This window comes from Pithys albifrons, chromosome Z (assembly GCF_047495875.1).
Source record: "Pithys albifrons albifrons isolate INPA30051 chromosome Z, PitAlb_v1, whole genome shotgun sequence".
In the NCBI taxonomy this organism is placed as follows: domain Eukaryota; kingdom Metazoa; phylum Chordata; class Aves; order Passeriformes; family Thamnophilidae; genus Pithys; species Pithys albifrons.
The window spans coordinates 40,968,502-40,993,402 of record NC_092497.1 but is presented as its reverse complement, the minus strand read 5'-3'; the positions used below and the strand labels follow the sequence as shown (position 1 = coordinate 40,993,402).

At 41.7% G+C, this 24,901-nt stretch overlaps 1 protein-coding gene across 2 annotated transcripts in view; it reads right to left on the bottom strand.

The window, feature by feature from the left end:
- Positions 1-24,901, bottom strand: part of PALM2AKAP2 (PALM2 and AKAP2 fusion) — a 281,930-nt gene that overhangs the window by 189,362 nt on the left and 67,667 nt on the right. For both annotated transcript variants that reach the window (XM_071579901.1, XM_071579902.1), the window contains exons 3-4: positions 23,952-24,032; positions 6,702-6,832 (exon numbers count right to left, since the gene is read on the bottom strand). In XM_071579901.1, coding sequence (XP_071436002.1) covers positions 6,702-6,832; positions 23,952-24,032 — 212 coding nt within the window. The remainder of the gene's footprint in view (positions 1-6,701; positions 6,833-23,951; positions 24,033-24,901) is intronic.

The window sequence follows — 24,901 nt, the reverse complement described above, 5'->3', positions numbered from 1 at the left end:
CCTTGCACGCTTTGTGACATAAACAGGGTACCTGTGGCAGCTTCATTATTTTCTCCTGCTGCAACATTTCATAAAGAATGATATGTTGGCTTTTTATATACATATATATCCTTCCTTCCTTCCTTCCTTCCTTCCTTCCTTCCTTCCTTCCTTCCTTCCTTCCTTCCTTCCTTCCTTCCTTCCTTCCTTCCTTCCTTCCTTCCTTCCTTCCTTCCTTCCTTCCTTCCTTCCTTCCTTCCGCACTTCCTTCCTTCCTTCCGCACTTCCTTCCTTCCTTCCGCACTTCCTTCCTTCCTTCCTTCCTTCCGCACTTCCTTCCTTCCGCACTTCCTTCCTTCCTTCCTTCCTTCCTTCCTTCCGCACTTCCTTCCTTCCTTCCGCACTTCCTTCCGCACTTCCTTCCGCACTTCCTTCCTTCCTTCCTTCCGCACTTCCTTCCTTCCTTCCGCACTTCCTTCCTTCCTTCCGCACTTCCTTCCTTCCGCACTTCCTTCCTTCCGCACTTCCTTCCTTCCTTCCGCACTTCCTTCCTTCCCCCTCCCCCCTCCCCCCCCTCCCCCCCCCCCTCCCCCCCTCCCCCCCCTTCCCCCCCCCTCCCCCCCCTCCCCTCCCCCCCTCACCCCCCTCCCCCCCCCTCCCCCCCCTCCCCCCCCTTCCCCCCCCCCCCTCCCCCCCCCCCCTCCCCCCCCTCACCCCCCCTCCCCTCTCCTCTCCTCCCCCCCCTCACCCCTCCTCCCCTCCCCTCCCCTCCCCTCCCCTCCCCTCCCCTCCCCTCCCCTCCCCTCCCCTCCCCCCCCCTCCCTCCCCTCCCTCCCCTCCCCTCCCCTCCCCTCTCCCTCTCCTCTCCTCTCCTCTCCTCTCCTCTCCTCTCCTCTCCTCTCCTCTCCTCTCCTCTCCTCTCCTCTCCTCTCCTCTCCTCTCCTCTCCTCTCCTCTCCTCTCCTCTCCTCTCCTCTCCTTTCCTTTCCTTTCCTTTCCTTTTCCTTTCCTTTCCTTTCCTTTCCTTTCCTTTCCTTTCCTTTCCTTTCCTTTCCTTTCCTTTCCTTTCCTTTCCTTTCCTTTCCTTTCCTTTCCTTTCCTTCCTGTGGCATTTCAACTGAACTACCACTGTAACACATATGAACCAAATCCCTCCATATCAAGAGTTATATCTTATTCCTGGGAGTAACTTCTGAACAGTAAGCTTGATTGTCCTTAGAGGATGAAGTTAATGGCTAGCCCTTTGTGACCCCTCTGGAATGTGATTTGGAGGGTGAACTGAGAACTGTAGTTTCCTATGCTCCAAGCAAGATGAGACTTACACACCCAGCTCTGCTGGTGACACATGTTGATCTGTAGCAGCTGATGCCTGGAATGTATTTCTAAATTTAACAGACTTCCGCCTTTCTGGGCGTATTTCAGGTGTGCCAAGTCAAAAAGTTCAGAAATCAACAGAGAAGTCGGAAAGCCCTTAGCCTTTTGCTGTGAATTTCATATTCCCCTTCTTTTGGAATGAAGCACTTAATCTTCAACTGAATGCCTCAGCAAAAATGACTTGGGTTGTTATGACTGTCCCTTTATCTGATAGACCTAAAGAAAAACATCTCACTGCAAACCAGGCTGTCAGTCCACAGCCTGACTGCAATGTGAGTTCTTGGGAGGATCACTCAGATAAAATTCACTGTCCTGATCAATAAGGGTCCTCAAATTAAAAGAGTGGAAATGAGACTAAAGATGGACTCCTACCAAAAAAATCATATTTGCAATTTTCTAAATAAGTTTTTAAAAATGCACAAAACCACAGAGGAATTGAAAACTTGTAATGTATGGCTAGGATTCCAACACTTCATTAAAAATTCTTTTCTCTGATCACTTATTTGACTTTAGTATTACATGCTCCACCATCATATGTTTATATATTACCAGTAACCCATGTTTACTTGGAATATCTAGTCTATTCACTTTTCATGCAGTTAAGGCAAGCTCAAGTGGGTTTCCTACAAATGAAATACCCTTTAAATAATCCAGCTATAACTCCACCATTTAGGGCATTTTCCCTGGGCTATCATGAAAAATGTCAGTGGTCTGTGGTGGAATTGCCTTCTCCCTCTTCTCTTCTTAGCCATCAGAATTCCTGATGCACATCCGGTCTTTCTTTGCCTTCTAGGGACCATCAGCTGGGATTTCCATTACTTTTTGCCTTAGAATTCCCATACTGCATCAGTTAAAATACCCTACAGGGAAGATGACTGTGCTTTTCAGACTGCAGATATTTTAAAATTGAGGCTCAGACTGGCAATGCCCACTGGGTGGCTCCAGACACTGCACCTTGCTCCTCTGACTGTACCTCTACCCAGTGCTAGCCCAGCTCTACAGCAGTAGGTGTAAGTGCTGACTGCTAGCAAGAATGTTAGGTTAGAGACTGGGGTGACAAAGAGATGATGTATCAGATACATAATTTTGGGAGAGGGGAACTACTGAGGACCAGAACTGCAGAGGTGTCTTCCCCAGCGTTGTGAGCATATGTGCGTACGTCTATGTGTGTACACTGCACATTCTGACCTCACAATATTGTGTGCACCTCTGAATGTATACACTGCATGTTCTGGCTCTCTATGTTCAGCCCATAAAGAGTGCTTTGGTAGAGAAGAAGGAAGTCCTCTAATTTAAGGTGTAGAGAGAATAAATGATCACTGTAAAGCAATAAAATAAATGCATTCTGTTGCCTAATTCTCTGCCTTCTCTTTGTAAATACACTCCAGGTTTGTCATCTCCTTCAAGATCATGCATATGTAAGTTACCTCCACACAAACTTGTCTTCCTTGTGCAGAACTTACACAATTTTATTTTTTGCATCCACCAAGTACTATACAGACTAACTGCGTAAGGAGATGTTTTGCCCTGTGTTAGGGCTGGAGTACAAGGAAGGCAAACCAACAAGCCAACTCCAGCAAAGACAAGCATAACAAGAAAAGGAATGGAGACTCGTCATTTTGGTTTTACTCCATGCTACTATCTCTTTAGCACATGATTAAGATTTAATTTGGATGTAATGATGTCAATAATTTCTACTCTTCATGCTATAATACAATTTCCTGCTTCAGGAACCCTTGTCAGTTCTACTAGGCTTAAAAGAAGTATGAAGATCTTAGATGGCTTTGCATACAGAGGGAGTGTGGTGATACTACATAAGGTAACACATGTAGTGAAGAGATTTTCCCATCTTGCTAACAGCATCAGACTGAGTGGTGTGTTTTTTACCTTTGAAATGTTAAGCCAAGGAGGCTGTAGAGTTTTGACCTTGATAATCTTCCACCAGGTCTCATCTACTACAGCAACAGAAACTCAGCCTTGCACAAAATGTTCATTTTATTGAAATGTTGTAATTACTGAAATTTCACTTTTCTTGCAGAACCTGACCCAGAGGTAGTAATTGCTCCTTTTAGAAACTGGTGGAACTCTACAAGTGTTGGCTTGCCTGAAAGAGGCATCCTTGAAAACTTGCTGCTGTTCTTTATGAACATGTCTCTTAATCTATAGCATACAGACATGAATGAAGTGTCAGAAGCATTAGGGGTGAAAATGCCTTGATATGTAGAGGTGGGGGTTTGGAATTTCTTTTATATATGGCTCTCAAGCAAATGGGTGTCTATGTCAAGGTCTGTATATGGTACACATATTTAAGGAGAGCAGACATAGGTGAAGTGGAGGGAGTCAAATCACTTGCATAATATGTAACAATGGGAAAGAAACTGAAATGTCTACTTTGCTCTAACATAAATGCAAGCCCTTTAATTGAACATTAAAACCCCCCTCTATTCTTTCTAAGAAGAGTTTGTGCCAAGAGATACCCTAAATCCATGTCTGGCTTCACTCTGCCATTGGTACAATACTGTCACCAGTCTTCCAGGCAGGTTTCAAACATTTAATAATGTCATCCTTCTACTAGCAGATGTCCGGCCCACTTAAGAATATTGAATAAGGGATTCAGTCTTCTTAAGTTCACCAAATGAATCACTTTTTAAAATACAAGAGACAAAGGATTTTTACATGGGGCATCTTGTCTTATTCTGAAGATTAAGACCGGCAAGAAGGAGTGCTGGAAATCCAGGACCAAACTTAATTTAACTCTTTTGATTCCTCTATTTTCACTCTGCATTCTTGGGAACAAAGGCTATTTCTAGTGTTTGTACTTTTCAAACTCTCTAAACATATTAAATAATCCCAACTACCAAATCATCATTCTGCTTGTAATGCACAATCACACCATTCATGTGCCTGCATCTTGTCTTAATCTTGCACTTTGTGGTTTTTAACTTATATGTACCTCAGGTACTTCTGTATCCTGTGGATGTTAACTATCAGCATTAAATTAGTTGTATTGCATTCTTTGTTCTAGTTTATTCCTGCTTCTATGATGCTGAAATGTTTCCCTTTGCTTGGCATGAAGTGCAGAGAAATGCTGAGTAATATTAGCATTCTTCTTCAAAACACTTTTGCAAACAAGGCAGCTTATTAAATCATTCCACTTTCTCATGTGTAAGTTGAATCATATTGCAAGCTACAAGCTGAAGTATCCTATTTCTTGTATTGTGATAACATGAAAATCTAATAAATAAGACACACTCTGTATACTCATGCATTGTACCGCCTCAGTCAAAATTAAACACTTCCTACACAAAGGTTACATTACCCTAAGAATAAAAAGTGCAACCATGTTTACATATTGCAAAATGTATGACTTTAGTGGGAAAATTGCTTAAAACTGAATTAGAGAAAGTAATATTCCTCTGAAGCATTTGAGTTATGTGAAAGACCCTTAAAACCATCTACAAATCCATTGCTAGCTCTCCTGTCTCTCCAAGGTAGAGGTATTTTCCTTTTCGGAACAGAACAGACCTATATGAGCTCACACCCTCATTTAGGAATGGTAGTTTTGTCTCAAACACCCTCTCCTCCAGTTTTCTGTTCTAAGCATCACAGTTCACTCAGCTTGTCAGACCTATTGTTTACAGTTGGCCTGCAAATAAAGACGGCTATTTCTCTTTTACTACAGCTGTTCATTTAGTAAAAGCAGAGTACGAGAATGGAACCATTTTGAGTGCTTCAGTGTGTTTGTGTAGAACAAATGTTGCTCTTTGTGATGATGATGGGATGCTCTGCTGCAAGAGGAAGGAGATTACATCATATTCTTTCTTGTTAAAGAAGGGTCACAGATACTGCTTCCCAACAGGTACTGGGCATGGACCTTCATGGATAAGCTTCACCCTGCTCCTAGAGCAAATGCAAAAGACTTTGTATGTTTTCCAGTATGTATGTCACAAAACATCTTCACAGACACACTGATGCTGCAGCTGTTTGCACATATGATGCAGTGTGACACTAATGAAGATGCAAGATCCATGGCACAGTGGTCATACCGTTCCTTGGCATTAACCCTACAGCTGGTTTTGCAGTAGTTTGCTACCCTCCTGGTGAACAAGCTTAGTCTGTCCTCTGTCACCTTTGTTGTGAGGGTTTGGGCTTTTTCACAGAGTTCTACTGCATAGTGAAAAGTGGCCTTCCAAAGAGCCATTGAGCCCCGGGAAACATGAACAAATGAATGGTCCTGTAATTCGCCCCTCTGATTCTCTCCCGTTAATGTAGAGGAAAATGAAGTGCACAGGCAGCAAAAAAATACTTTCAAGATGAGTCCATTCTACTTCATTCCTGCAGGTAATGTGCTTGACACCTTCTCAGTTCATCCCCCTTCTATAGCTCAGTACCTTCACGACCTATTTTGATGGGCTCTGGCTGTGTCATGTTGTCATGGATGTAAATTTGCTATTAGACTACTGAGCTGAACCTCTACTGCCTCATGTCTACAGTTCAGGTATAATATTTTCTCATTTAAATTCAAATACATTTTTACTGCCTTTAAAGTTCCCTTCGGAACACAATAAGGAAGTTAAGCATGTTAGTAAGGCTGTCACACAAATGTCCCTTCAACTCTTGAGCAAGCAGCCGACTTGTCATTTGACAGATAGGTGATCACAGCAGAAGAGAGCTCTGTTATTCTCAGATATTTAAATATTTGATTTTATGGTTACATCTAAGGAAGAAAACAAGAAACCCACAGAGACAAAGGTTTTACTCAGTGTTTCATCCTTCACTTTGAACTAATTGTTTGTAGCTAAACAAGGGAAAACCCCCCGAAAAAGAGGACTAACACCAACTCAAACTGCAGTGGTAACCTGATAAAAGGAAATAATTCTAACACTCAAATCTTGCTTCTGAAAGGTATGGGTATTTGATCTACTGATGGCATCTGCTGTTGCATTTCAAAAAGTCATTTGCACCAGTGAAAAGTAAGTGCAAAAGAATGCTGCCCCTCCTTGAACTCCTTTTGGTTGTAGGAGGTGTAAAGCAATGGACAATCTCTCGAGTGTTAATCAAATCATAAAAGTGCATCTGAAGGGGGAACTCAGCCCTCTTTTTAACTCCCTCATGAAAGTAATCCATACAAGTCCATTAAACACAAAGATAACACAGTGGCTGTACCTTACAAATCATGGACATATAGGAGACAAATTCTGGGCATGTTTAGCTGTACTTGTGACTCTCTTACGCTCTTCCCTGGGCAGCTGCCATCAGCTGCTGCCAGAGATGGTGACTTGGGAAAGGAAACTACCAGGCTTAAAGGAGTGACTGTTCTTAGGTAAAGCTAAAGGAAACTGTCTCTACCTGTGTATGTTTTCTTCCAGCTTTTTCACCTTCAGCTCATCCTCTTCTGACTGCCTCCTTCTGGCTTCTTCCTCTTCTGCAGAGCCAGCAGGAATTCCCTGTAGCAGCCATTTTTCCCGAAGAGCTTTTGACTGTAAGGCAAAAAAACCCCAGATCTTAGGAAAAGACTTAACAAAAAGATCAGGAGACTGAGAAGGAGCTGCCTTTACTTCTGAGTATTAGATTGCCCCCACTGAATTTCTGATTACTGCTTTAGAGAGTTTATAGCAGCCAATCTATTAGCTGTTTATCCAGATGTCAGATCTTTCAGATTTAGGCCTCTCTGTTTTACAGTATACACTTTATTTACTATTAATGCCTTAATATAAAATTATTTCTACTTTCTAATGAAAATAAAAGTTTAAACCACTCAAATTAGTGAGTCTTGCAAGAAAAGAAACCTTTGAACAAGAGTGTGGATCTCTTATGAACTATAAGGCACGTGCTGGAAGGAGTAAAGTCATAAACTTCTTAAAGCTTCAAAAAAAAGAACAGGGTGCTCTAAATGTAGTATGTTTCATCAAGGATAAAATCATTCTGCTATTAATTTGATGCCTTTTATATATTTGTAGATATTAACATAGCTGTATAATTTCTCACTCTTAAGGTAGCAGTTAATAGTATCTAAACCCCTTTCTCATGGTTTGTGCCACATTCTTGAAATTCTGTTTAATGGTCTTTTCAAGGAAAGAGATTTTAGCACAGACATCTTATTTGAGACACATACACCTGGACAGAATAATAAGACACATTATAGTAAAAAAAAGAGAGAGGGCCCAGAACCCTTGGAGGGCCTCCAACGGGGCATTTCTGAGGGTGTACCAGAGGCATATGGTTTCCAGGTTAAATGTACGCACTAGATATGGTAATTAGTTCAAGCCATAGAATTGTGAGAATTCTATGATGCTGGGTATGCCTACGTACTTTATGGACAGGAAAGCTTTCATTAAAGAACTGCTCTCTACTTTATATATGGCTAATATGATTTGAAAGGGGTTTTTTCTCTGTTTTAGGCAACAAAATGCTTCTTTGAAATGTATACAGCAGATGTGTCTCCATATATTTACTGACAAACAGACACACATGTGCATAGACATAAGCACATACATCACCTCTTAAGCAGACACAAACTAAAACAAATGAACTTCCAGAAACCACTGGTATACCAAGGCACAGGAACACTATTGCAGAAAGCAGCAACAGCCTTCACCCAATACAATTACTCCTGGGAGATTTGCAGAGCTTTCTACACCAAAAGCATGGCTACAACCTCACCCTAGCCATTTAATCCAGCTGCAGCTTGTCCAGGGAAGTTCACCAGTGAAGGTACACTGGCTGGAAGACATTCTTTACATAACATATCTGCCTGTGTTCCTTGTTTGACCCAAATCCTTGCAGAGGAATGAGGCAGATCAGTTGGCAGATAGGATAAGTATCTCTTGTACAGAAGATCAGGAGCTCAAAGCTAAGCAGGATTTTGCCCCTTGGCTAAAAGATAACCAAGCTGGTGGAAAAAATGGTCAACCAAGAGACCAACCAAACTTGTCCTTTCCATTGATCAGTAAAGGGGAGCCTTAGTAGCTTTGAATCTGCAAAGTGATTGTCAATGCTAGTTCAAGGAACAAGGTCCTCTCCTGCAAAGAGGAGTTAATACAGAAATCAGCAGTTCAAAGACACTGGATTCCAGAGGCAGCCCCAAAGCGCATTTGTGTCTTTTCAATGCCACAGTGTCACTGGAATGGAACTTGATTTGCACAAACTATATATAAAGGGAAAACATTTACCACTAAAAGCAGACTTCAAACCTTGCCCAAAATAGAAAGATTTTTGACACGACAGACAAAGGGTTCTTGCTAATTTTTGAGTGTGTTTATAGACATAGTATGTACAAACTATTCTTGTCACTCCATGACCTATTTGACATTAGGTAATTAGATTTTAGTAAGGCAGCAGGCAAAAAGCAACACAAAAGACACAAGTAAATTATAAATTACTCCAGCTTTCACTGGCTTTAACTGTGCTCTGCATGAGGGGATTTTTAGGTGGATTTAAAATAATTTTATATGAATTATGACATCTGCATGACAGAAAAGGTCTCATGCTTTAGTCCCATGAAGTCACATTCAAAAGTTGGACCTGCTGACATACTTTACCTGGCTGAACTCAGCCTTGCTCATGACCTCCAAGGTGTTAGTAACCAAAAATTAGGAATGGCTATCTCCAGCCACAATTTCTGCAGTTCTGTACTTCTTTTGTTGGCACTACCATCTTCTAGTGCATCCTGCCACATTTCATGGGCTGATGGTGAAATTTTTCTGTGGCATCTTTGCTTCCTGTTCAGGTGAGCTGATTACTGACTGGAATTTTCATCAGCTCATTCAGACTGACTGCTATTGAAATGTCCCCTCAGCAGAGGACTCCCAAGTTATCACGTGTACCAAGATGCAAAGTGAGAGAACCAAAGATGTATTTACAGCTCCTGAGGTGCTAAGCAATTAGCAACTGGTGCTTTGGCATTTAAGAAGTCTCAGTAGCACAGCTCAGCAGATTCTTGCTGGGCTAGATGTAGTTCAAAACCTTGTGAAGGCTGACTGCTCTTCAGCAAACTGCTATCTTTTCTTTGAAATGTGAACCAGTTGGATGAGGAATCATGTTGCTGTGTGTATCATATTCAACTTTAGTCTCAAATCTGAAATACAGAGTGGTACTCAATCTGAACCCCTGTCTCCAAGTTTCTAAAGAGTCCACACTTTAAAGATGAAGGCAGCCTTCTCTGTTTAAAACCTGTTTTAGATATGGCTCCAGCAGTTCTAATAAAGCCTTTGATGAAGTGCTACTTGGACAACACTGAAGACGTTCAGTAAACACTCATTCCTCATTTGCTACAGGATAACAGATAAAATCCAGGCTTTTTTCAATGTGCTCTTACAGAGTCTCCATGCTATGCTCAAACATGAAGAACCTTGTTCCTTCAGTACAACCGCTGGACACCAAAAATAAGGTATTTTGTACAGATTTTGTTTTGGTCTTTGTTTATGTGAAATACTGAAGCTACAATATCACATGGTTTCCTTCTTGCTGAAGCCTTTTTTTTTGACCTAGTAATAGCATGAATTTGAAACTGAAAAGTGTCAATGGGAGTTTTTAAAAGACATATTTAGAGACAAGAATGTTAAGATCTACTAAAAATCCTCTCTCTTGGGTGAAATGTCAGCATATTTTATCTAAAACAAGGAAGCTGGGAGCTTTGATGTGTCTGGCTTTCCTTTTTGAGATGAAAATTAAGACATTCATGAAATACTATACTGAGGAATTCAGACAAGAAGACCAGGAAATGCAAACATTTATAAGAAGCATTTCTTAAAATGAAGAGTATATCTGCCAAGCTGTTGAAGTTGTGTATGTTTATACTTTCACTGCAAATAAAACAACACACATACACCACGGGATATTGGTCAAACATCTTGCTGTGCAGGAAACATTTTCTTCCTTTCCAGATGACTGGCATAGTGCTGAAGCAGTGGGTAGGGGTGGAGTAATCTCTGACTCGCTTTGACCAAATATTTCCCAGGGTATTTTCATTAGAAACATTTAGGGAACACTTTGGGACACATGATGAGCCCAAGGGTGGGTAGGGTACAATAGGTAGGGCCGTGCTGGATGCTTGGGCACAGCTTCTGGGTACAAGACAGCCTAGTGAGGCAGTCAAAATCAAGACAGCCTAGCCAGATGTGAAACAGAACCAGATGTAATTTGGAAACAAAAGAGAGTTTGCTGGCATCTATCCTCCACAGCTATGAAATTTGGGTTATGCTCCTTAAAAAAAGACTTGCAAAACCTTATCCTAGGAAGAATAGGAGGTGTTTCTCAAATGTGCTAAAAGGAGAAGGCTTGTATGCGGATGTAGCCCAAAAATACTCATCTGCAGAGTTACTCCTGCTCAACAATGCTGTGCATTTGCTTCACAGTGTGTGATGAAAAGAGCCACAAGCTTCAATATTTCAGCATTGCTTCTCTTTCATTATCTGCTATGAGCTTTAACTCTCTACTGCATTTTGGAGCTCCTTTATGCACTAAAGTTATGCTGTGTAATTAGACACTGTCAAAATGGTAAAGGGCTTTAAGATGCATAAGGGCCAGATACACTACAGTAAAAATACAGGTATTTGTATAGCCTATTCCAATACAGGAAAATGTGAATATTGTAAATACACCGCTGTACTTTCAGAAGGCACCACTTCACAGATACAGTAACAGCTATGCTATGTACAGCCTGGTGTAAATATTCCTTCATTTACTGCTGAGAACAATTTGTTCTGGGTTAAATACTTCAGCAAAAAATTAGATCATGTCATTCAAAAGGCTCTCTGTTACTGAAGTGGAAAGGGCACTGGGCTTACACTGCTCTAGGTCACCACTGCTCTCAGGTGATTTGGTTTGTCTGCATAGAACTGAGATTGCAGAGATAACTGGCAGCTCCACTTTGTTTAACTTGTTCAAGCATAAGAATACAGAGTGACTTTTTCACCACTCAAAAAAGAAAAAAGCAGGTCACAATTATGTGAACAGAGCATGGCGAGGGCAGAAATAAGTGCACAGATGTTGGACAGGACAGAAAGAAATTATGCTAAATGTTTGAATGCAGTAGACACAGAGATGGTCATAAAAGTGGTGCAGAGCAATTTTACATGTTATTTATTCACTCCAGTTTCATGCTTCAGGACAGTAAAGCCTGAGGGCTTTAAGTTGTTTACTTTTAGTGGTAGCAAGGAAATAACGCATAGCTTCTCAAATGGACACAGTAGAATTAATCCTGTATGCAAAGAAAATCTTTACTTTCAGCACTGTATTTTGCTTTAATCTTGCATCAAAAGTTTAAGTATCAGGGGAAATTTCATTACAACAAGTAAAATTTTTAGCACCCTTTTCATATAACATTATACCTATTCCATGCAACCTCTGGACTCCCTGCTTTCAGGAAGTTGATTAATTCTAACCATCAGTCTTGCTGTTTTCGAACAAATTTCAATAAATTTTGCTCATATGAATAACACATTTCCAGTCCCACACACATAACCTTAGCCCAGACACATTTGCCTGACATGCCATTTGACTTTTTATGACAACATAAAAGCCAGTCCTTGCTGTGCTGCTACCTTTTGAGTTAGTTCATTCAACAAAGTTTGGGCATTTTTTGTATTTGCAAGTGTTTAAAGGGGCAATCAGTACTCTCTCTTCTTGAAAGCAGTGCTTGTTGAAGTGGAGCATTCCTCTGCCTGCTAAGGAATTTTCAAGGAAGATGATAATCCTGAGGAGAAACAAAGTTCAAAATTTGACCCAAGACAGCCTCCTTCAATAAAATGTTCTTGATCTTGAGAGAAACACTTTTGGATGTGGATTATTCAGGATAATGATGGTCTTCTGTGCCACAGAAAAAAAGGCACCAGTCACAGAATCACAGAATATGTTGCCTTGGAAGAGACCCACAAGAACAGCTCTTAGCCTTGCACAGGACCATCCCCAAGAATCACACCATGTGCCTGAGAGTATCACCCAAACGCTTCTTGAACTCTGTCAGGCTTGGTGCTGTGATGACTTTCCTGGGGAGCTTGTTCCAGTACCCAACCACCCTCTGGGGCAAGAACCTCTTTCTAATATGCAACTTAAACCCCTCCTGACAAACTGATCCCAGGTGCAATTCCACTGCAACCAGTAGGACAACATCAAAGGCACTGTTACTAAAATCTTTGCCAAGTTGAAGTTTTGCCAAAAGTCTTTACATTTTGAGGCTTTATGATTTTGAGACATTAACAAATTAGAGTTGAAATTATTTGTTATAATGAAATTATTTTCTATCTCTATGCATTCAGCATTTCTGTCCTGGAAAAACATGAATACCAAAGGTTGGTTCCCCATATTCTCAAATGCGCATATAACCAGCCCATGCCCTACTAAATGAGTGCAATGGACCTCTTCTTTCACCTGTCACTGTCAGTCAGATATGATCCCAAACACTCACAACAGGATGCTAGCATAACTGGCTACATTTCAGATTTGCTCTTTGCATTTCAGAAAGTTCCCTCAGTACAAAAACAGTGACTTTTTCAGGAATATCTGGAGCTCTGAAGGCAGCAATGAGCCCCACTTTGGTGGTTAGCAGCTACCTGGAGCCCCAAACCCAGGGACTGCAGTTTTGTCACCCACTAGATCAGCTACAAGAGGGAAGGCTTCCCAGAGCAGCAGAGCCTGCTCCGCTTGTATATGATCCCAAGTACCTGCCCAGGCTGATAAAACTGAGTTTGCAAGGGACGTAAGTTCAAGAATGACCACCACTAAAACTCCTCTGCAGCTGCTCCCTGGGCCTGCCTACCTTGTTCCTGTAGCCACACTGAACAATGCATCTTTGCCATATATTTGTGCAGCTTCCCCAGTCATCCAGCGGGCCCTAACCCACATAGTACAGGCTGCCCAACACGTCTGGGTCTGACCTGCTGATGCACAGCACTGTTGCCAGCATTAGTAAAGAGGTTACTGGGGCATGCACTGAGACTATAGAAAGATCTGTTCCTATGCCAGGAGGCCTTCCTTTGACTTTCAAAAAATGGAAAAAGAAAAGGATTATTTGCATGGTTATAGCACAAGCAGGCATGGTAATGTTAGATGCCTTTAACTATTCAGGAATAAATATGCAAATTCAGAGAAGGGTGTAGACATAAGCTGTATGACAGGTAGGTCCATCTCGAAATAAATGACTTCTCAAAGTGTATTCCTGGATGATGCTGTAGTATTTAATTTTCCATTAGGTGAATGAAACAGTTTGACTCTGCCCAGACTGATGCAGAGTTTTCCTTTGTGGGTTTTCAGTGTGAGAGAATCTGCTTGCAAAACAAAAGAGAGGTGTGGTGATCAGGAAACACAAGAGATTTAACTCTGCTCTGCTTCAAAATGGATGTGGCCTTGTATGGTATGATTGTCCCTGGCACAGGACAAGCAGCCATTTCCAGTTTGCTGGTATGATGTGGTTTTGCATAGCAGCAAAACTTTTAGTTGCCTTTCCAGTCATCTAAGACATTTGTTTTAGCCTAAGCAGCATGTCTGCATGGTAGACTGGTATGATTCAAACATTGCTCAGATTAGGGAATTAAGACAAGCTGAAAAACTTTGAGCTTTATTGTAGTCCTTACTTCAGTCACAATGCCATAGCTCATGTAAGTATGATTCAACAAAAAACCCTCTATGATAGATAGCTGGTGAAGCTTAGCCAGCCCAAGAGCAAAAAGCATGTTTATAAACCAGATTAAATATTATCCTGCCATGTTGCAAGTTTGTTGTTGTTATTCTTTGTTCAGGAAATGAACAAAGGAGTTCTTAGAGATACCTTAAGGAAGTGATGTCTTAACCTTTCTTTTTTAAGAAGCTTACATTGAGTCCAAGAATTGCAAAGGTTTTCCAGCAGTTGGTTAATTTGTATTCATCACATAGAACATTAAAACACATTAAGTTAATTTTCCCCAGCAAATTTAGACTTGTTCATTGCAATTGACAACCTTTTGTGACCAATTATTGGAGATTGATGGCTTAACCTCTTTCTAAGTTTCTTCTCAGACACACAGGTACAGGTAACTTGCCTGAGTTTTTCCTTTTCATAAAACCCTTACTGCAGTGGACCACCGAGGGCAGTATCTCCAAGCCAGTCAACTCACCAAGGGGACTAGTGCTCTGCCTGCCCCCCAAGAACCTGTATCCTCTTTCCCTATAGCTCCTGCTGTACCACAGTTTTGCTACAGCACCAATGAGCCACCAGGCATGGAGTGTAAGAGTGGTGATGAGAAGGGGCATGTGAGGAGGTAAGCAAATAAATTATAAAGGAAGCAAGTAAATAAGTAAATAAAAATAAACAATGGACACTATTATAAGCACCACCTGGAATCATGGCAGCCAAAAGACTGCAGAAATAATCTTTCCCTCTTGTCTCCCTGCTGTAGCTGGAACTTTTGACTGCCCTTTAGCTGCCTTGAGTATTTACTCAGCCACTGCTTTTTCTCAAAGTACACATTCAGCAAAGCAACAGAGCAGACAGGAACACATCAAACAGTGCAACATGACTGCAGAAATGGGTGAGGGAAGACTGAGATAGCTGGCATAATTTGTGCTCACTTGGGGAAGGGCTGCATCTTGGCTTGGTTCCCCAATGGTAAGGCAAAAGGCTGTGACAGCACAGCTTCAATGTTAGCTGGAGCTGCAGATGCACAGAGAAGGCATGTCTACGGAAAGTGACCTGAGGGATGGGTATATGGTGATAGCTATTGACAGCTTTTATGAAGGTCTCCTGCTTTGTCTGTTTAAAAACTTGCAGGAACTGAAATTGCAGCTGTACGTAAAGGCCTAATTAGGAATGCTTTTGGGGAAAAAAAGCACAAAGCAGTTTATGTCCTCAGAGTAAGCTTCCTATTCATTAGCAAGATCACCAGCATAAATGTTTGCATGCATTGCTTTTAAATTGTTCAGGTCTCATTTATATAACTCTGTAAATCAAGCAGGCAGTTATTTCCATATAGAGATGAAGATGGTGAACTAAAACCCAAGCTCTTTCAGCTGCGAGGAAACTCACCACAGCAAGAGACATTGTTAGGACTCCAGAGAAGACAGAAGTTTGTGTCTCTCTTTTCGAAATAATTCATCAGCTACAGAACCCTAGTCTGTACGGACTAGTTTCACTAAGGGGGATCACTGGTAAGGCCCAACACAAACTAAGAGTTTCTAATATTCATTACAGAGTTTAGATGAAATTGAGGTGAAACATAATGAACAATAAGATGACAGTTAAGTCAAAGACAGGTTCTTTTCCTCATATATTTTCTAATCATCCACTCTACCAGAAAGTTATGCTTGAAGTAAGAGATGAGAACAATCATGTAGACACCTCACCTGGGGAGCTGAGGTTTTTGCTGGAGAGTTAGGGTTATTTTTCAGTATGAGATCTCTCTTTAGGAAGTCTGTTTAAAATTTCAGATTTCTTCATGGCAAGATGATAATGACAGCTCTGTGCCATTGTTGCTGGTGGCATGGTTAAGCACCATAATTAGAATAAACTATAATCAAGTGCCAGTGGCTGCAGGGATGAGGAGAGGGATGAGGGGACTGGACTGTCCCAGCAGGCGAACACCAGCAGTGCAGAGACATAGCTTGCAAAAGGGGACTCTGCAATGAGGATGGTGGCCCGACCTCAGAGCAAGTTTCTCAAGAGGAGCATGGGATTTCTATTCTGGGCAGAGTCCAAATGTAGTGGGATGAGGATGGGCATGGGACAAACCTGCTCCCATTGGCAGCAGCACAACCTTCAGTGTTGCCTCACACATAAATTCCTTTATAACTCCATGAGAACATTTCTGATTCCCAGGGTATTTTGGAACTGGAATAAAAAATAGCTTCAAGCTAGCTAAAGTTTCTGGACTTCATGTGATTGGACTGAAAACATTGAGAAAGATTGCCTTTTACAGATACACACATCAAAAGAGTTTGATCACACTTTTACCTCCTGACCAGAAATTTAGGTATGCTTTGGATTTCCCTTTGAGTAGTGTTGTAGTTTGGGATTATTATGTAAATTCTCTCCCCTGCCACTTAAATGCCCAGGCCAGTGGTTAACAAAAGAAGCAGTTAACTGTTGATCGCTTGGGTGGGGGTAGGTTTGTCTCTTTTGTTTTTTTTTTTTTTTGGATATTCTCCCCAGTCTTGGCTCGGCAGAACGCGGGAGTGGGGGCTCCAAGGAGGCAGGCTGCCCTGCTGGTTACTGCTGGGGTTTTCCTGGCTGTCTCGCTGCTGCCTACCCCGGCCTACTTTTCGTGCCGCTCTGCTGTTGCTGCTACCTGCCTTGGATTTGCTTCTGATTGCTCGTACCTTTCTGCTTCTTGGACGGGGAACACAGGGGGAAGAGACTGAGTCCATCTGAAAGCTCACTGCTCGTCTGTCTCGCTGGAGAGGGACAGAAACTCACTCTGCAGCCAGCCAGGCTGTGACATGGACACTTAAGTATAACCTTTCCTCCCGAAGGAAAACCTGCTGGGTTTTGTTGTTGTTTTGTTTTTTTCCTTTCTCTTGTGGTGTTGGGGAAGTGGGTTGCACTAGTCTGTTTACATATATATATATATATATATATATATATATCAGTTATCCTTCTTGTATTAAAATTCCTTTTCTTAAATTTGATAAAGAGTGCTGTGATTATCGTGGAGGAGGCCCCTCCCCTGCTTGTGGGTAAAACATTTTGGTTTTTTCCCCTCAAACCGAGACAAGTAGTCACTCCATGTTTTCAAAGAAAGTAAAATGTCGTTGTGAGAGAAGTAAAAACAATTAAAAACCAACTCTTTTTATGATAGTTAACAACCTGAGATTTTGAAAATTGTCAAACCTCTTCTCTCAAAACAAATAGACTTTGCAAGTTATCGTCATTACTACACAGCCACAGTTGTTTTTACTATTGCCTCCTGAAAGAACAATTTTCCCTCTAAGTTCAATCTATCTTCAGCTTTAGTTTATCAGTTCTTCCTACACACAGCCATTAGTGAAAAGAGGTAAAAAGAAAAGCTGCATTTCAGAGATTCTTTTATTTTCTGGTCTTCTTTTATGTGTGTGTGGCTCAGCTTCGCGAACGAAGATTTGGGAAGGGCTGTCCCCACGTGGGTGTGCCCTTCCAGCCTGCGCAGTGGATTTTTTAGGTGAGGCTCAGTGTGTGCAGAACTGGCCCCGCCGTTTAAGTCCTGAGGTTCATCTACCATGGCCGAGCGAGCTTGGACAGTGCCAGTGAAGTCCTCAGGACTAGAACCTACAGCACCCGGTATTTCCCAGGAGGTCTCCCATCCAAGTGCTAATCCGGGGCTGACCCTGCTTTAGCTTCCGAGATCTGACGGGATCGGATGTCAGGGAGGCATTTAACACACACACACACACTTCTTTTATGTACATTGCTTTAAAAAGCTGTATTCAGGTGATGCGAACTCATTTGTGAGCATGTTTCAGGCCACTGGGGTTGAAATGAGCTGTAAACATCCTTGAGCTAGTTTGGCATAATCTGGCTAAAACAACAGGATGGTCATGAAGAGCTCGAAGGACCCTGTTACTGGCTGAATGCCAGTTTTGATGTGTTTCAAGGAAGTCTTGCTTGTATGGGTGTGCTTATTTGTACAGTCATCCCACTATAATTCTGCCCCAATGTGAAGTACAACTCACACAACATTACATTTTTCCTGAATAAAAATATTCTTGCAGAGGGATCATACCAGAATAATTACAGTATATTCAGCTGTGTTTCAATGATGTGAAAGATAGATAAGAAAAATTAGTCAAAGGACTAAAGCTCTCATCTCTCCGCAGTAATCAATTTGTGTAGCTGGCCTAGATATCCTGTTATGACTAAAAGATTTTAACTGGGGATAGTTTGTTTTCTGATTACTTGAAGATAAAAGCATATAAAGATTTTTGAAACCCCTCCTTTTAAAATGGTACCTCTCATCAAGGATGTCAGTTCAGACAGAGCAGTTCCCTAAATATACTGTGCGTCCTATTCCCTCTCCCACTCCCTTTGTGGCCTAATATGAATTTCTCTTCTGGATTGTAAAACAGGTTAGCAGAGAGGCAGAGAGTCTCTCAGTTCTCAGTTTAAATCCTGGTGGGAGACAAACTTCCCAGGGTAAGGTGGGCATCAGTCCAAAGGTGCTAATACACAGAACAGGAGAGACAGGGTTCCAGTCCCCTGTGCTCTCAAAATGGGAATTTTTCTTCAAATCAGGTCTTAACCTCTCCATGCCCCAACACTCCTGATGAGACTTTCTACAGACAGGTACAAGTGGCCTCATGTTCACAAGCCCTGTTCCTCATGGTGGACTTCAACCACCTCGCTATCTGTTAGAGGGACAGCACAGCAGGGCATAAACAATTCAGCAGGTTTCTGGAATGCCATGATGATAACTGCCACCTTCAAGTGACAAAGAAGCCAAGGAGGAGAGGTGCTGTGCTGGATCTTGTTCTCACCACCAAAGAGGGACTGGTGAGGAACGTGAAGCTCAAGGGCAGACTGGGCTGCAATGACCATAAAATGGCAGAGTTTGTTTCTTGGGACAGCAAGGAGGGTGCACAGCAAGCTCACTACCCTAGACTTACAAGAGCAGACTTTGGACTCTTCAGGGATATGCTTGGCCGAATATCATGGATAAAGCTCTGGAGGAAAGAGGAGCCCAAGGAAGTTGGTTGATATTCAAAAATCACCTCCTCCAAGCTCAGGAACAATGCATCCCAACAAAGAGGAAACCATGCAAAAATGCCAGGAGGCCTGTCAGGATCCTCCCGGAAACTATGAAAAACAACAAGAGGATTGGTGACAGTCAGCATGGCTTCACTGAATCGCGCCTGACAGATTTGGTGGCCTTCTATGATGAAGCCATAAAGCATTGATGGATAAGGGAAGAGCAACAGATATCATCTTCCCGGACTTGTGCAAGGCAGTTAACATTTTCTCACATGGTATCTCTAAACTAGGTTTTGGGGAATATTGTACTGACCCTGCAGGGAAATGGAGACTGTATGACCTCATCAAACATTTTTTTGTGTGCTTAACTGAGTTGCCATTTGGTTTAAGGATTAATTTACTTGAAAATCGTAAAGGAATTTACTATAAAGAAATAACAAAATTCCTCCATTTGCAAAAGTTCTCTCTATTTCTGCATGATCTTGAATATATATAGAGATAGATATATCTATTTATATTTTCTAGAACACATATATCTATTACGTTTTCTGATGACAATTATTATAAGAGTAGAATAAATTGAGGGCAGCAATGCAACTGTGGAACTATAAAAATTAAAATTTATAGATGAGGTAGCTTTATCTAAAACCGTACTCTAACAAAGTCTTCTAACATAAAAAGGCTTTCTTTCCCTTCAGAGTAGGGAGGCATTTATGTCAGAGATTGTGTTCATGACCTGCAGGCTTAAAGAAGCAAATGTTAACAGAAATAGGTCCCTAATATTTACACCACCCCAGAACTAAAATAACTTTTGAAAGTGGATTTATTACAATAGTTAAAGTAACAGCAGTGAAGTAATTTTTCATTCAATTAGGAGGTTTTGTGCCATTTATTTTATTACCATCAGCCACCAAATAGAGCTACAATAAGCAATTATGAAAATTCTGTTCAACTAACTACAGAGGCAGCCAGATCTTGGAAGAAATACTTCTACCCTGGAGTTCATTTGAAATAACAAACATCTCTGTTAAAACAGGCCTGCCCAACTGCTGCCTGGCTGAACAAGATCTTAAAAGAAGTTGTTGCTTGGAGAGTATACCTCTTGTTCAACTAATAAACCAAAATAAGTTTTTATCTTTCTCCAGGAACCAAATAATATTGATGGATACTGCAGACAGTGTGTTTGATGTAAAGTGAATTTTGACCACTTCTCTGATGGCAAACTACAGAAGCTGTTAATAGCTCCAATTCTCATAGGCATTGCAAGCCCCATTTGTAGACGTATAGCCAAGAAACTGTTGAGGTATGAAGTTTAAACTCTATCTTTTTAAAAACACAACAAAATTGACCTTGTAGTATACGAAAGAAGACACATTATTTTTATTATTGGGGACTGGAGTAGGTGGGAGGTTAGGACAACTGTTGCTAATCGCCTCTTATTGGAGCAAACAAACATGTTCAGTCTCAAAAAATGGGGCTTCAGTGCATCTTTATAACTTTTCCAAACCAAGGGCCTTTCCAGTGAAGCATCTGATGGTAATGCAGACCAATATTCCTCCTGCCTTTGAGGGACCCAGTGGTCCAGAGATACTACATGGACACTCTGTGACCCCCGACGTCCCTACATTGCAGGGATTCACGGAAAACGGAATATTGCTTTCACTGTCAGCAACAAGGCAATTTAGGTTTTAGAGCCTATGCTACTCTAGATTCTCTCCTACTCCAGATTTTAACACTTCAAGGCTTTCACTCGATTAACACTGAATCTTATACAGACCATTAATACCTGAGCCACATTTCTCTTTTGAGTCCTCTGCCATAAAGCCACTGGCCTCATTCTCATGAGCCTTTGTAAAATGTGTTGCCAAACTCTTGTTCACATCCAGTGCTGACTTTTACTAAATCTAGTGTTTGCTGGGCAGCTTTGCCTCAAGCAGTGGGCAGGAGCTCCTGCTGCCTTATACTGGGCCAAATATGTAGCAAGGGAAAAATGAATGAACTGGTAGTAGAGTTAAGTTACTATGTCAGGGGTCTAATTGGCATCAGCAACTTGAAAACTGTAGGTAATCCAGCATAAACATTTGCAATTTACTATTTCCATTAAATATTTTTCCTGTATGAATAAAATTTTCTGAAATTACAGAAACCGTGTAGCTTGCAGAACCTTTGTGAGGTAACTAAACATGCTGTTTTTCACAGTGTTATTTTAGAAGGAAGATTACTCTTATATTGCACAAAAATGAAGCAAACCTATTGAATACTGGCATGAATGTCTTTGGGTGAATTTGAGCTGTTATGCTTGTGGGATCAACTCAGATACTGCAGACACAGGATTAACCCAGATTTTATTTTCAAAGGTTTCTTCACAGCAGATTTTAATCACACTGGTATGAAATTCTTACACTCTAAATGGACATCAACTGCCTCGCAGAATTTTGAGTAAATACAGAAGCTTCCTAGGAAGCTTCCTGGTTGTTTTGACCTGGATTTATGACTTGCAGAGAATTAGGTGAAATCCACATAATTCAGGAAATTAATCATGTTCTAACTAGCATTCTGACAGAAAATAGATGCATTTATTTTGTTCTGTGTATGTCAGACTGGGGAGCCATATCAGGCTGGGAGATTATATTCCTATCAGACTTGGAGCCCCTAACTTGGAGAGACTCAGCACAAGCAGGGTGAGGTGAGGGACAGCCTTGGGGTGGTGGGAGCAGGATACACAGTTTTGCAAACAAACAAATTAGCCTGGCAGGCCAAATATTGCTTTGGTCAGCATTCCACTAAGCAACCAGAACACTGAATGATGCATGAAAAAAATGCAATTTGCTTAGTTTGTCTCCACAAAAAAAGAGAAACACTACCAGCTAGTGCCTCTATGTTCCTCTTTTTAAAAATTTTTGTTTGTTTGTTTGTTTCAGGAAGGTCCTAGCACCATTCCAGATAGACCTGTGCTATCATCTTATTCAGGTGTCCCAACAGACAGATGTTTAGTAGGACACGCAGCTTCTACAGCAGCAGTCATTGTGACCACTCCTGTAAATGGAGCACTTGTCCTTTGGTAATAAGTGATGCCACTGGATGGAGAGGTAGGGAAAATCTTATCACAAATTGCTGCTCATCCTTGCACTCAACATTACAGACCTTAAGCCTGACTGTGCTTTAAGCTGAAAAAGCTGCTATCTTAAATGTTGATGCCCTTAAATTTCTCTGCCCTGATCTCCCCTTAGCTTCCTGTATGATTTCTACTCTGGCTCCAGCCTGTGGACTAAAAAATGAAGTGAAATACCTTTTCTTCAAGTCTGTCACTGAAAAAAACCCATGTAGCAAAAATAAACCTCCACTAGCGGCAATCAGCATAGCAGGGCTGAAGTCAATGCCAGTCTACATCAGCTGAGGGGCTGATCCCACTGCACCACTTTGAGGGGTTTTACTTTCACCTATGGATGATGATAAAATTCATTTTAGCATCAGCTATAACAAAACAAATAAGATGAACTAGAGAATTGACAGAACCGGCTTTCCAAAAGGCTCTTCTTAAAGAATTTAATGAAGAATCATGATTCAGTCAGCTTGGAAACAGTTAACATGATAAAGGAAGTCATCAGCTCTGTAGCAAAAAGAAAGAAAGCAAGCATCACGAAGCTACTGGAACATCTTACTGGCCTGCTGCATCACCCTACAGTCATAAGAATAAATTGTCCCTTGCCTGCTGTCAGTGGCTGCCTGAACAAAATGGCAACTCCTGTTGCCCCACAGAAATGCAATCACATCTTTGACTGGAAACACCAAAGACAATGTGTAACATCCACAGACTGATGGTAAAATTGATGGGGCATTTGTGTAAGTATCTTACTTGGACTTAACTGCATCATGTTTACCAGAAAACAGGTGAATAGTTTGCAGAACGTAGCAGCAGGGTTTTGGGAAGCTAGGAGAAAGATCCTGTCTATAGCATAACTTGAAGTCTGCTCTTCAAACGCATGTGTGGGCATCATCTGTGCATCATCTCCCTATGCAGATGCACTGTTCACACACATACTATTGCACAAGCAACCTAAATATCTTAATTTTAAAAACACAGCTCAGCTCACTTGCAACAAGGATAAACTGTCCTGATCACCTTTCTCAGATATTGTAATTTCTTAGGCTCCCCTACTAATCTAACAAGATCTGACCCACAAATGCTTGCCAGTTACAAAAAGGTCACATATATGTTTTCATTCTATCTTTGCTATGCACAAATATGCTACTGACAGGAGGGATAAATGATAGAAATAGCAAGAATGGCTTTCAAACGATGCTATCTGCAGCTGTCATGGAGACCAACAGGGACTGGGTTGCTCGGCACCCTGTTAAATATCAAGGCGCCTCTCCATGTAGGCACACTCATATGCATTAGCACCTTCCCTGTATGTACATACATGTCCATTTTATTATGCCATGAACACCCAGTAACTTCATTCTACAATTAAATCTTTACACACATACACAGACGCTTGCTAACACTGCTCCTGTGAAACACACGCGCGCGCGCACCCACACCCACACCCACCCACACACACACACACACACACACACTCTAATGACAGGCACCAGAGAAATCCAACGCAGCTCAGCAGGCAGAAAGTGCTTGCTGAAGCCATGCAGTGCATACTCAATCCACAGAGACTGGTGTCTGATTATTATGTATAATAAATAACAGTGTTTAATAATAACAGGATTGCTGTGCTGCCTGTGCTCACATTCACCCGACTCCATGCTCCTAAACCATTTAAACAACATAGTCCTGTGCATGAAACACAGAATGAAAAGCCTGCAGGACATGATCACTGCAAGACAGAGGCTCCAGCAGTGAAAGCTGTTTCATGTCAGAGTGGGCTTTTCCTAGCTTTCAGATGTATGATCTGCATGTCTAATAATGAACAGATTTAGTCAATCCATCATTTCTGGCACTGGTCCCTTACCTTGAAATGCTGCAGCTGAAGTATCTGTTCCTCAAGCTGTTGTCTCTTGCCTTCTATTTCCGTCTGCCTTTTCCTTTTCTCCTTGGAAAAATAATTTGAGAGAAAGAGAGAGAGAGAGATGTATCTCGTCAGAGAAACAGAGGGTTTAAGGGTAGCAGATTCGTAACAGCATTTAAGCAGTCAAATGCATCTGTACAGATGTCACCAGTCCCATTTCACCTGCTCCTCTGCCTGCTGGTATGCAAACAGCAGCGTCCTGGGAAGATGCCAGCCTCAGACTAGCTGGTTGCTTGCCAGCAGCAGAAATTCTTCTTGCTTGCTCCCAGCAGCCAGAGCAGCAACGGGAGTGCACAGTCCCAGAGGAGGGGAGAAAACAGGCATAACAGCTGAGAGAGAAGTTAAAGGGACAAAGATGTGATTTTGCATTTGAGATGAGGGGCCAAACCCACGGATAGCATGGTGCAATTGTGCAACAGTAAGGTGTCACAAAAGCAGTGGGAGGCACCACAGAGGAAGCGGGCAGTTGAAACCTCATTTTTCCCAAGTGAGGTTGGTGGTAAGGCTTTCCCTGAGGTCAATAGAAAGAAAGCGTTTAAGCCATATTGCACAGGATTTACCTGCAAAATAATGGGATTGGTAGATGGCTGTGTTTAAAATTCGAGCCACCAGTATACACTAGCAGCTGGCCCTTACCAGGTCCCAGAAGCTGTACTGACTGAGTGGTGAGAAGGACAATTTGGTCATTTCCACAGCTGAAGGTTTTCACAGTCCCATTCAAGAACATGCCACTCATCTGTGCCTAGGCTGCACCTTTCAGTAGGGAACAGATTCTTGGAGGTGTTTTAAGAAAAAAATGACCCGCTTCCCCCACTGCAACACCTTTCTCTCATGAAGGATCAACTGTTTGCCTTTGTCAGTCTTCTGCACCATGTGGCGAGTGTTTCTCCTCA